At 40.4% G+C, this 13197-nt stretch overlaps 1 protein-coding gene across 1 annotated transcript in view; it reads left to right on the top strand.

The window, feature by feature from the left end:
* Positions 1–815: 815 nt before the first annotated feature.
* Positions 816–13197, top strand: part of pdcd4a (programmed cell death 4a) — an 18975-nt gene continuing 6593 nt past the window's right edge. Inside the window, exons 1-8 of the mRNA XM_031276770.2 lie at positions 816–1068; positions 1191–1296; positions 8092–8394; positions 8524–8621; positions 10884–10997; positions 11246–11467; positions 11570–11667; positions 12064–12178. Of these exons, the coding sequence (XP_031132630.1) occupies positions 1251–1296; positions 8092–8394; positions 8524–8621; positions 10884–10997; positions 11246–11467; positions 11570–11667; positions 12064–12178 (996 nt within the window). The 5' untranslated portion in view covers positions 816–1068; positions 1191–1250. The remainder of the gene's footprint in view (positions 1069–1190; positions 1297–8091; positions 8395–8523; positions 8622–10883; positions 10998–11245; positions 11468–11569; positions 11668–12063; positions 12179–13197) is intronic.

Raw genomic sequence — 13197 nt, 5'->3', positions numbered from 1 at the left:
AATGTGGATGACAAAAATACTTCAATGTGGATTATAACGTTTTTGTCATGTTCACAACAAGAAAAGAAAAAGGTTACCTTTATTACTCCCTTAAAATTAAGCACAGATTGTTATTCTTATTTGTTTCCTTCTCAAGTATTTGTGGGATATGTTTACCTTTAATTAGATAGGAGACAGTGGTGAGCCATGACATGCAACAACATATAGAAGTTCCCAACCAGATACAAACTAGGAACATCAAACCCCTAGACCACGATCACACTTTGAATTATTTAGTGTAAAATAAATAAAATTCACAAAGGCGTATTATGAGTGAACCCAACAAACAAATACATTCAGCAGCCACTGTTTTTGCATCAATTCCCACAAAAAAGCATTATAATGCTTAAAAAGACTTTTTTTATTTAATTAAAAGTTATGTTTGGGGTCATGAACTGGCATAAATTGTGTAAAACTGTACTTGATACAAGTTGATAAAATATTTAACAATGCCAATGTTCAACACCCACATCACAGCTTGGAGGAAAATTATATCAGAATACCTCATAAACATGACAAAAAGTAGAATAATTAGATGTATAAAGAATGATAGATATATGCTCGAAAGGCTTTTGATACTGATTGTTCTTGTCCTTAATTAGTAATACCATAATTCAAGCAAAAAAGATAAATTTGGGGGGGGATCATTTTTATATTGCGCATTCTAGACACATAACAGTAGACGTGTTTTTCTTGCTCTGTGATTGGTCAGAGAGGACCAGCACCCACCCCCTCCACTGACCACTCCCCATCCGCGTTTTGTTCACGTGACTCTACTCAGCTTACACTAGCAAAGTTAAAAACAGTGTTAGAGTGTTTATCAGGTTGTTTGCTGAAATACTCTGCGACTAACCTACCTTCCCTCTGCGTTGTTGTTTTACTCTTCCCATCCGTAAACGCTGAGAAGAGTGCGAAACCCCTTATTAATTCACTCATTGGTTCTTCAGCATTTCTGCTCGAGCTCTTTGTAATTCAGTAAAATTATTTGTTTCGTGTTTTCTGCAGTTGATACCGTTCAGCACAACAAAGGTTTCGTGTTTTCCCTACCAGCACGTAGCATTTGTCAAAAGACTGCTACACTAAATATCTTGTTCTGCAGACGTTTGGCTGGCTGTTTTTTTTTTTTTTTGGGGGGGGGGGATTTGTTGCAGCTGAAGCTTGACAGGAGGAGCTCACCGTAAGGATTTTTAATCGAGCATTTGGAGAGCGCCATGGCGACCGAAGTGGATACGTGGTCCTCAGCTCCAAAAGCTGACGGTGAGTGAATGAATTCTGCCTCGCTTTACGTAACGTTAGCGTACATAGGTGCAAAGTATCAGGGAGCTACCGACGGGCCTGCTGGCGTGCTCTCCCTGATCCATTGTCCCTGCATGGGATGGGCAGCAGCGCCAGCCATACTCCACCATGTGCTCTGTTAAAATCAGACACAAGCACACACACACACACACACACACACACACGGGCACTGGTGCAACAACAAACTGGTGTTTAAACAAACTAAACACTTAAGCAGCTTTGCACTTTTTACACGCTGCAACTAGACCCGAACCCCATTTGCATTTTCGCATTTTAGGAGCTTGGTTACGGTGTTTTGTTGGGACTGCTTTTACATTTAACCCTTTCGCGTTTCTGATTGGACGAGGCCACAATGCTTACTTCCGCTTTGAGAAGTCGTTGTTTGCACATATGTTTAGTATTGTTTTGATACGCAGGGGCTTTTGTTTGCTGTTCCATTTTCGCTGGTAAACGAGTAGGCTACATGCATGAGTAAGACTGAGTTGTTTTGGTTCCTGTTTCTTTTTTTTTTTTTTTTTTTTTTTTCCATGAGTGTACATATGCAAGATGTTGTGGTTCCTCAATTACCACTTGGATGTCAACACTTTTTGTGTTACCTGTGTATGTTTAACCTTTTTTTTTTTTTAACCCAGACGCCCCTTTCCTGCATGACATTTGATATTTTGATAAGCAGCTGCTTGTCGAACACGATCGCAGTCAGCTTTATCGTTGAGAAATACAAAAACAGGAAGCAATTTAGATTTAAATCGAACAATTCGGGCAGCACCAAACTGATACGTTGTTCATGCGCACAGTGTCTCAATAATGGCTGTGATTATATTGCACAGGCTTTCTTTGAATGATATTTGAGCTCATGTACACTGGTTTCAGTGCTTTCCTCGCTCAGCCAAGCCATGACGTCGATATGTATAGCCCATAAGAGCCAATAGGAGAGCCTTACATAATCTCTCCGTTGCTGTGTATTTAAAGGTTACATAAATAGTATAAATATATTGTTGGCACTGCAACCGCTTGCAATGTATCAAACTGAAATGTTACAGGTGTAAGCGGCATTTAACCTCAAACATAAATACCTTGAGTTGTGTTGTGCCCAAAAAACACACACATAACGGATTCACATAAGGTGACACAGAAATAAGTGTGTGTGTGAAAGCAGCTGGTGCTTCAGTGCACAGACTGGCCCTTTTCTCAAGGAAGGTCAGCCATGCTTGATTGAGTTGCCTCTGTTGATGAGGTGGACACACACACACACACACACACACACACACACACACACACACACACACACTCTTCATTGTCTGTGCTGGGGAAAAAAGGAGAAAACAACTCCTTGATACATTGTGGGTCAATCTGGACACTGAAGATGCTTAACAGTATGGGAAATGTTTAAAACTTAGGCTACATGGTATAGTACACAAGTCTTCTCAAATGATCAGTTATCCTTGCTTTAAAGATGTCTTCTGTTTTGAGGTCATAACTAGTGATTACGGTTTATTGTGAATTAATTATGGATAGGTTACCAGAGCCTAAAAGTAATGTCTTAAAGTTGCTAGTCTCACCAGAAACCAAAAACCCATTTGAATGTATTTGATTATGAAATATCTATAAAAAGCAAGCCTCTCATTGCATTTTATTTGCATCATCATGTTTGTTCAGCATGAAAGTTCTCCAGTCATCTTTTTATGACATCAACTCATTCATAAGAAAACAGCTGACATGTAGATACATAGTTCTGACACACAGTAGCCTGTGCCACTAGTGCCCATCTCTCCATAAACATTTGAAGAGTTATGAAGTTATGCCATGATGCAGCTTTGTACAGGAGACAATAATGATTTCTTTTGTCATAAGAGCAAAATCCTTAAACAACTCAACTTGTGTGTTTTTAGGGAAGGTGCATTTTTGTTATTTTAACCTAACGCATTACAAAAATCCAAAAATTGGGTCTGAAAATTAGACATGATTCATTTTATATCAATGGACTAAGCGACTTGTCAAGTAATGTTCTACTATACATAATCTTGTTTGCAGGTCAGTGCTGTGAGGAGTGTACTGTAGCTGCAGATTTAGAGCCTGTGTAGAGCCCCACCTGTGAGAGCATTTCCAAACTCCTTGGGTAAATACATGCGTTTAGAGCACCATGGAAGAAACCAACTGCCAAAGATGTCATGCCAGATTTCTTCGTGGCCTGCTGAGTACACATTATGTTATGGTCTTAAGCTCCCTTCTTTTGTTCACCCTCCTCACCCCACATGCATTCATGAAAACATGTTTTTTTACACACCATCCATTTGCATGAAGAGCTTCAGTTTTGAGCAAACCACCAGTACAAAGTAGTGCTTTACTGGGCACCAGTGGAAGTGATTGGCTGATTATAAAAAAAACACGTTATCAGACTCATGACCATTTATCTTGGTTGCTCTAATCTTTTGTATGTACCGCCCAGTGCACTTTATCTGTGTTGTTGCTCTGCAGCTGTTACAGTTTGACTCAAGAAGCACAGTCAGCAAAACTGTACAAGTTCCCATTAAATGAAGTTGTTCATTTTTCTCTCCCTGCATTAATAAAACAAGAGACATAAGTGTTTCAGCGGAAACCCTTGTACTTTTATTTGTGCAGTGTGTGTGGCCAGCCTCCGTTATTACTGTTGTATATTTAAACACGAGTCACCGTATGCACACAAGGTCAGGCGATGTGTCTAAAACATGTTTTTAAGTAAAATTCTGCCCGAGTCCGCTTTCATTAAATGAAATGACAGTTAAACCCCTCAGACGTCCACACCCTTTTCTCCTCTGATAGATAATCGCCACAGGACCCAATACAGAAGGGCTGTTTTCTACTGGCCCCAATATCATTGTGTTGATGCTTGTTTGGCCATAGAGGATATCACACACTTAAAAAAAAAAAAAAAGAATAATAATTATGTGCGTGGGTTGACAGAACCATTTTAGTAGATTTAAAGGTTGACCTTTTATTTAACCAGGATGTTAAACTGACTGAGATTTTGTTTCCTTTTTGAGAGTCCGGGCTTATTGTGATTCACAAACTAACGTAGACTTAAACACAGGGAGGAGGGGAATGAAGTATAGAAGGAAAAGTATAAAGGCAAGGCAAAGCAAACAAAGTTATGAATCTGTTGGTTTGTGCATGTTCAATCACCCACTGCTGCCTTACTATAAACAATTTTACACATTGTCATCAAAAGTTAATATGCACAAGTCACTGGCAGTCTTGGATGTCTTGCAGTACATTTCTTGAGATGCACAGGGATTTATTAAACTTTGCTCATTTCACAAAGTTTTTGACTGAATCTAAGTCAAAGCACTTTGTGAGTTAGTTGAGCCTTTCACAGTAGACGTGCAAAAACAAATGTGTCATCTGCATAAATGTGCATTGCTGTCTTTAAAGATCCCCCTCCAGAAATGTTTTAAGACATGTCCAGAGAGCCTCTGCTTTGAATAATAGTTTGTCTATTTTTTTTTTTATTTTTTATTTTTTTTTTACAAATAGAAGTTTAACTAGTTAAAACTAGTAAAAATCACTGTAAAATCTGGAATTTATGAATATGCAAATATTGCTCACTTCCAAAGTTTGCCTGTTGTCACAAATCCTGCTCATATCTACACGCCTCATACTTGGATTTAATGTGAGCTTCAGTAGATACATGTCAACAACCTTCTAGTGTCAAACTCTGCACATGGCATCATTCTGCACATACAAGTGCAACAGGTTTTTGAGTGGAGGGGGAGGGATATAAAAAATGCTGCTTCATTTGACAGATTCCCCCAAAAATTATAATATTACAATTTATAGGCAACAGGTGAGGTGGGCGTGGTCAGGTGGCAAAAGTATCCTTGAAAGAGCAAAATGGAATGGAAGGAGTCTTTTCAGCCAGTGCGTACTTAGTTAACTTTACAGTTGTGAAATCTAGGACTGTACCTCAGGAGGAATGTGCTCCACTGACCTTCACATTCATAAACCTTACTATTGAATGGAGACCTAAAACTAAAAAAAACTCAACACTGCTGTTTAGACTCACTGTCTGTGGAAAGCTCCCACACAGCATGTAGGGCAAAGGTCCTCGGCTGTCCTGCAGCTGGCTGTGTGTTTAAAACTGGTTAGGTACGGGGGTGGTTTTGAAAACCCTCATGATAGTGTTGTGTTTGGTATTCATATTGTCGTGCTCTGGTAGGCGTGCAGGGTTCACAACAGAGTTTGTTGCTGGAGCTTTATGAGACTGACAGTGACACAGACCTTTTTGGAGAGTAAACCTTAAGACAAGAACTTTAGCAGTTGAAGTTGGTACGATCTCTGTGGTGTCAAAAAAACGTAGCCCGCTGCATTTTGTTTTGCTCGTTTAGCAACTCTCGTCTTGGCAAGCGGCTCTGACTTTTTCTGCCTTCTCATTTTTCTGCTCTTTTCCAATTGGCCGGTCGTGTGTTTGGCCTGCCGCCATTGGTTAGTTTCTAATTTACTGCACTGGCGGGCCCTGTGGCCTACATGACGATAGGAGAGGGAACAGGAGGAGGAGATCACACATGGTCGGCTGTTTACAGATTTTGAAGGCCAAGGGTGTGGTGCTGCTCTTACTGCAACAGGTTAATTCAGGGAGGTGTCCTGTTTTGGGGAAAGGTGCGTCCGTTCATTTGTTATTCACACTCAAAGTTAAACACTTGAGATCTTTTGAATACCTTTTTCATAAAGTAGGTTGCAAGTTAATTGTGTATTCTTCCATCAGAAGTATGATACAGTTACCCCAGTTGTAACCATTTGGTACTTTTGCAGCACACAAACTGCAGCTGCTTTTTTAGACTGTTACTTTTATCTGTGGCTTGGACATTTTCCCCTCCCCCCCCTCCCTCTGTGTGTTTTCTACATGTCCTGTAATCTATAAATCCTCAAACTGCCATTTGGGCCCATGCATCAGAACTGTAAGTATTCATTACACCCTCAGACATTCCTCCTCGTCCCGCTTTCCTTCTCTCCTACAGCCTGGGCACGTGGCCAGTCATGGACTCAACCATGCCATATGTAGTCAGGTCCACTCTAGCTGCTGCGGACATATCGCGAGAATACGGAGGGAGAAAAAAAAGTAGTGGTGTCAGCATTTCTTCAGCATGTGTTCCCCTTTGCTCCTTCCCTCCTCCCGTGCCTGCTGGAACACTCCCATCCAACTTGTTGTTGGCTCTACACCTACAAGAAGCAACCTGGGCAGACGTTTTGTTAACTTACTATATACAGTGCTTTTGTTGTGTATGTGGCTTGTTTACACTGGAAAATGAGACTCCAGGTGTTTTATGGTTCTCTACTGGCTGAATCAAAAAACTGTACAACACATACAGATCAATACGTGCCTAATAGCTTGTGCAACAACGTGTTACTAAAACATAAAGTAGTCCATTTATTATAATGTAGGCTATAAATGTCACACCTAAATGTTAACGTCTGCTGTCGCAGGACTGTGGGTGTGAATTTGTGCTGCCATCTTGTGTATGTATGTTTTGGGTGTTGGTGACCTTTGGCTTGATGTGCATAACACGGCCCTGATATATGGAGGTGGCTGTAGCACACACTGAAAGAAAGCACTGTTTTCATGCCCTGAGCCAGTGTTGCTGTGGTGTAAAGGTGTTTGTGCAGTTTTCCGAATGCGCCTGTGATGAACTTTAGTTTTTTGAAGTGCAGATAACAGAAAGTTAACAGTAAATATGTCTCATTATTGTCATGAGCCGTTTGTTGCATACCAAATCCTTGGGTTTACAGCAACAACATGCAGGACATGACTTTTCACCAGAACTGTTGAAATGTGTTTGCAGACAATATTTATACATGTTATACTTGCTGTCAGCATCAGCTTTATTTCTCAGAGCTGCGCCATAATGCTTTTTGCTACAATTGTAAAAATGGCATATGTCTGAAAATTCACCAGTACGATTGAATTATTATTAAGATTATTAGTATTCCATTGTTTGGACACAGAAACAAATAGTTTCTAATAGATATTTACATACTTCCTTTTTTGTTTGGTTTACATTCTTACTAATGTTTGTTTCTGGGTATCATGTCACCCAAGTAAAATTAAAGCCATAAATACACTCTATACTATGTGGCATGACAAGTGGACACCTGAAGATTACACCTTTATGTCACTGTTGAAGATATAACAGCCTCCACTCTTCTGGGAATCTTTCCATAAGGGTTTGGAAACTGGCTGCAGGGATTTGCTCCCACTTAGCCACAAGAGCATTAGGCAAGGCAAGGCAAATTTATTTGTATAGCACATTTCAGCAGCGGTGCAATTCAATGTGCTTTACATAAAACAAAAAAACACAGTTACATTTATTATTATATAATAAAAAATTAAAAGCATGTCATACAAAATTAAAACAGTCAAAAACAGATTAAATACAGGAATAAAAGAATGAAATTCCCAATACAGTGCAGTGCAATGAATTAAACAAAGGCAGTATCGAAAAGAAAGGTCTTCAGCCTTGATTTAAAAGAGCTGAGCGTAGGTGCCGATCTACAGTTTAGCGATCTACAGTTTATCTACATTAGTGAGGTCGAACAATGCTGAATAGTTTTGTCTCACTGTGTACCCTGGTGTTGTTGTGTTGAAGTTGGAAAGGGTCTTTCCCAAACTGTTGCTATTGTGTCCACATGCTCTAGTCGTATACTGTACTTGACTGTCTACAGTGACTTGCACATGTTTTTATGGCAGTACAATGACAATCAGTCTTTCTACTTTTCTGACCACAGGGGTGTTCTCTTTCGAAGACAACCTGGCAGAAGCCAACCATCCCTACACCGTTGACGATGACTTGCTGAACGAGGCGGAGGTGAACGGTAACTGGACGCCTCAGGAGAAGGCACTCCACGAGGCACGACTCAAAGCCAAAGCCAAGCGTCGCCTGCGCAAGTCCTCCTCCCGCAACTCCACCAGCGAGTCTTTCTCTGAGTCAGGAGAATTGTCCGGAAGTGACCCACACAGCCCAAAGGGCAAAGTCAACGCCAGTGACCGCAAATCCAGGACTGGCAAAGGCAGAGGCCTGCCAAAAAAAGGTACATTTGAGCTACACTGGTGTAATTAAGCTTTCTTTTTTTGGAAGCTGCCACAGCCTTTTTTTTTTTTTTTTTGTGGCAATGGTTTTTTTTCACATAATGGTGAACTTGTCTGCTGGTTGTCTCCAGGTGGGGCAGGTGGTAAAGGAGTTTGGGGGGCTGCTGGGATGGTTTATGAAGATGAGGAACCTGATATGCGGGACCCTAACTACGATGAGTCTGCTCAGGTAAGCGATTACAGCAGACTTGGACTGTTCAAAATATGTATATTTGTCTGAAAGAGATGTGGCACTCTCAAAAGCTTTTTTTTTTTTTTTTTTCATGTTTATTTCATTCTTTATTTTCATTTTTTTGGGGCGTTGTATGTCTGTATTAGACAGAAGGCAGTAGAGAGATGGCAGGAAATAGGAAAAGGGAGAAATGGGAAATGACCTGCAACAAAGAGACCGACAGGAGGTGAGGTGGGGGCACTGTGGCTCATGGTCGTAGCTCCTAGGCACCATGGCGCCCCAGGGTTTGTGCTTATCGTCATAAAAACATTTAACATGATCTCCTAGCTATCTGTGAGACTTGTTTTGCTTTTGGATATTTATTAATAATTAAAGAAGCAACCAGCAATTATTTTTAAATATTGATTAATCTGCCAGTTATTTTCTCAATGTAATTGTTCAATTATGCATTCTATAAAATGTCAAATCGGAAAATGTTACCTCTTCAAATAGCTTGCTATTAACCCAAAGATATTGGCCAAGATATTTGAGATTTTCTGCCTCAAAAATAACTTTTAAATATAAGGGAAATTTGTTCTTTCTTATGAACTGTGGAAGTTGTGGAACTTTTTTTATTATTTTCAAAATGCTTCCATTACCTGACTACCTGAGCATCATCAGCAGTCCGAACATGAACCGTTTTGCCACAAAGGCCATCCCCATCAGATGTTAGTTTGTCACAGTTGTTGTTGGCCTGACCTGTTGTGCGGAGCAGCTTTTTGTTCCAAAGAGGCCCACTGATCAAAGCTGACACCTTTTTTATTTCTTATTGTTTATTGTTGTGTCAAACAAACGTGCTGTTCACACTCGGACAGCAAGCATATGCAGCATTGTATCTCTATTGAATTACACAATGCATCAATCTCTCGTGATGAATTGTATTATCTTGGATGGCATACGATCAAAGAACCAGAATTTATATTGGATAATTATTGGATAATTAATCTATTGGGATTTACTGTTCAGATGCTGTTTTATGTCAAAAAGTCCAATTGATTTTGCCGAAGCTCATTTAAAACAAACCTGCTCACGGATTGTTTCATCCAGGTGGGTCCGTCCGATTGCAATCAACAGTATTTTCCATCTTTAACCCCGTTATCAAGCAAACTCTGTGATGCTGAAGGCCAGGTTTTGTTTTTCCCCTGTTAAGTCACGCTGACTGAATGCAGCGTGGGAACAGAGCTTCCATCAGTCAAAAAGTTGATTCGGTTTTGGGAACAGCTCAGAAAAGCGCAGTGCAATTTGGCCTTGAATGTTGTGGGAGTGTAGTGGGAAATATGTCAGAGTGTTAAAAAGGGAACTGGGACACAGTGGTTTAGAAAAATACACGGGACATGTGCCGACAGTGCCCTTTGAGTCACACTGAGGGGATCACCTGATGAAGGATTTCCGAATGGTACAGGTCGTCCTGTACGTGGGTAAATGACAAAATGTAAATTTTAGTAGCCATGCAAAGGAAAGTGATCAAGAGTGGTCCCTTCCTTTCCTTTGATCAATTCCTTGGTTAAAGTATCATCAGCCTCCATGTTGAGACGAGAAATGTTGGTTCAGTCTTTTGCCTGTACTTGGCCATAAATTATTGTTTTGGTTCTCTCCCCATCAAAGGAAAAAAAACAGGAAAGTGAATCAGCGACTTTGGCTACAATCCTTCTTTATACTGATATTTGTCTTCCTGTTGTATAAACTCAGGCTTATCAGTAGAGGTCAAGACAATTGAGTAATGATTTGCTATGCTCTAGATTTTACAGGACATTAAAATTGGAGCCATCTATTCTCTTAAAAAGCCAAGTTAGTTATATCCTTATAATTGTTTGTAGGCTCCTTTTTTAAAATGCATTCAATCTTTGCTAAGATTATGATTTCATCAATGCTTCCTATTGTTCTCCAGGTTAAGAAAAACAAAGTTAGTTGGACCGGTTTTGACTGACATTCTTGGCATCAACTAATGTGAGCGTTGAGACAAGAGAGGCGTTTATGACAGTTTATGACCTATATAATCACAGAGGGATAGAACAGGGACAGATAACACTGGCATTTTTTTAAAGAAATCTCAGTGATATTAATCTCATTATTATGCCATGTTATAATTTTTCATACTCTGGTTTCCACATAATGTGAAAACCTGTATAAAAAAAAATGTTTACGTCATAATGAATGTGTATAATTTGTTGTGCATATTTGTGTATATGGGATGGAGTGATCATGTTTGTTCTTGCACAGGGGGACACAGTTTATGCAACAGTTGTGCCTGAGGTAGATGAGAAGGAACTGGAAAAAATGGTCAACCCAATTGTACAGGAGTACTTTGAACATGGAGACACAAAAGAGGTCCAGGTAAACGATTTCAAATAAAGCATGTCCTCTTCACTCAATGCATGCTGACCAGTTATGAGTGGGTTAAGAGAATACATTGATGGCTGAACCAAGTAATGGAGAGCTTGTCTGCACAGATCATTAGATCAGTAACCGTACTGGTTAGAGAGTGTATCGTTCAGTTTACACTTGTTCATTGTACACTGATTCAGTATTGATCAATTGGCTCCACAGCTAAACTAACATTTTCTTATTTGTCCTCCTGTCAGATGTTGCTGAAGGGGCTCAACCTGGGCCAACATAAGTACGAGTTCTCCTCCCTGGCTGTGTCCCTGTCTCTCGAAGGCAAGGCCAGCCACCGAGAGCTGACCTCCCGCCTGCTGTCTGATCTGTCGGGCAAGATGCTGTCACAAAGTGAAATGGCACGCGCCTTCGACAAGATACTGAAAGAGCTGCCAGACCTCATACTGGACACACCGGAGGCTCCACAGGTAGACGTCTACATTTTGTCATATTGTTATGCTTATTGGACTACAAAAAAAACAACCGAGATGTGGAGATGCATCCTGATGTTTTTTTCTAATGTCTCTCAGATGTTAGGCCAGTTCATAGCCAGAGCCATAGCGGACCACGTCCTCCCAATGTCATTCCTGGACTGTTACAAGGGCAAAGTGGACTGTGATCATGCCAGGTGAGCCGAGACCAGCAAAACTAAAATTTAAAAAAAAAATGAACCTTTTTATATGCGACGGTTGTAAGATTTTGTAAGCCTTTCTTTAGTTAATTTTACGGTAAGATAAGCAAAACGCTAATTGCAGATGCAACCAACCTTTCTTCCTCCCTGTTGAGAAAAGCCTCTACTTTTCAGTTTTTAAGAGGAACAGATGTCATCTTCTCCTTGAGTACAACGTGTTTATCAGATCACGTTTCAGTAGAATAAAACATCTATGTTGTAGTGTTATCTTGGTAATGTTCGACCTCCATGGGTAAATCCCTCTTAGACTATATCAAACTTACACTTAATGTACATACTATATCTTCATTTCTGTGCAACAGAAATTCACATTTTGGTGTTTTTCTTTTTCAGAGTGGCTTTAGACCGTGCCGAAGTGCTGCTGAACATGAAGAGGGAGATGGTTCGTCTAGATAATGTGTGGGGTGTGGGTGGAGGCCTGAGACCTGTCAAACATCTCGTCAAAGAGGTAAGCACATTTAAAAAAAAAAAAAAGACGATAAACTGATTAGTAACTTTCTCGTTTCTATATTCAAAATGAGTTAATACATAATCCCTAACACCTGAGGTCAGTAGTTTGTATTGACGAGCTCTGCTTCTTTATTGGCATTATGTAAGGTAAACGGAAGGCAGAAATGCATGCTGGGTAGAGAGCTGCAGGACAACCCTCTGCTAAGTTGCTGTGTCAGCAGAGCACTTTTCTACCCTGAGAAGTGGGAATTGCAAAAACGAGGGCACAGGAGGGGCCGACACAGATGCACACCATAGCCTTTAACTTTAACGCACGCACGCACGCGCGCGCGTGCGCGCGCGCACACACACACACACACACACACACACACACACACACACACACACACACACACACACACACGCGCGCACACACGCACACACGCACACACACACACACACACACACACACACACACACACACACACTGTCAATGCACACTTGCACCCCACGTGCTTTTGGCTTTGTCTGGTTTGCAATTATTGTTCCATGATGTGGAATTTCTGGAATTATTCTATGTGGGTGTGGATGGTGTGGGAGTTTCAAGTGCACATCTTGTAAATTGTAAGTTATGCAACATTGTAAGTAGGGGTGGAACGGTACATAGAAGGCACGGTTCGGTTCATACCTCGGTTCAGACATCACGGTTCGGTTCTATACAATGGAGGGAAAAGCATAACAAAAATGCAGAAGTTACATTTTTTTTTATTGTGCATGTCTCGCTGCAACAACCTGAAGTATGTAAAGTAAGATGTAAACAGTAAACAAAGAGTACCCCACATCATCTCCAGACTCCATCTGGAACTTGTAAACAAAATAAGACAATCAGCTATAAAACTGGAAATACAGCATCTCTTATTTATGAAAGTGCAAATTGCATATATAAACAATAATAACAACAACAACAACAAATATGTGGACGGGATGGCATGTTGTAACGAGGTTCGAGTACATGCAGCAAATACTTGAAGCCCTATT

The sequence above is a fragment of the Sander lucioperca genome, chromosome 4 (genome assembly GCF_008315115.2).
Source record: "Sander lucioperca isolate FBNREF2018 chromosome 4, SLUC_FBN_1.2, whole genome shotgun sequence".
Lineage (NCBI taxonomy): Eukaryota > Metazoa > Chordata > Actinopteri > Perciformes > Percidae > Sander > Sander lucioperca.
This window is presented reverse-complemented; position numbering and strand designations above follow the sequence as displayed.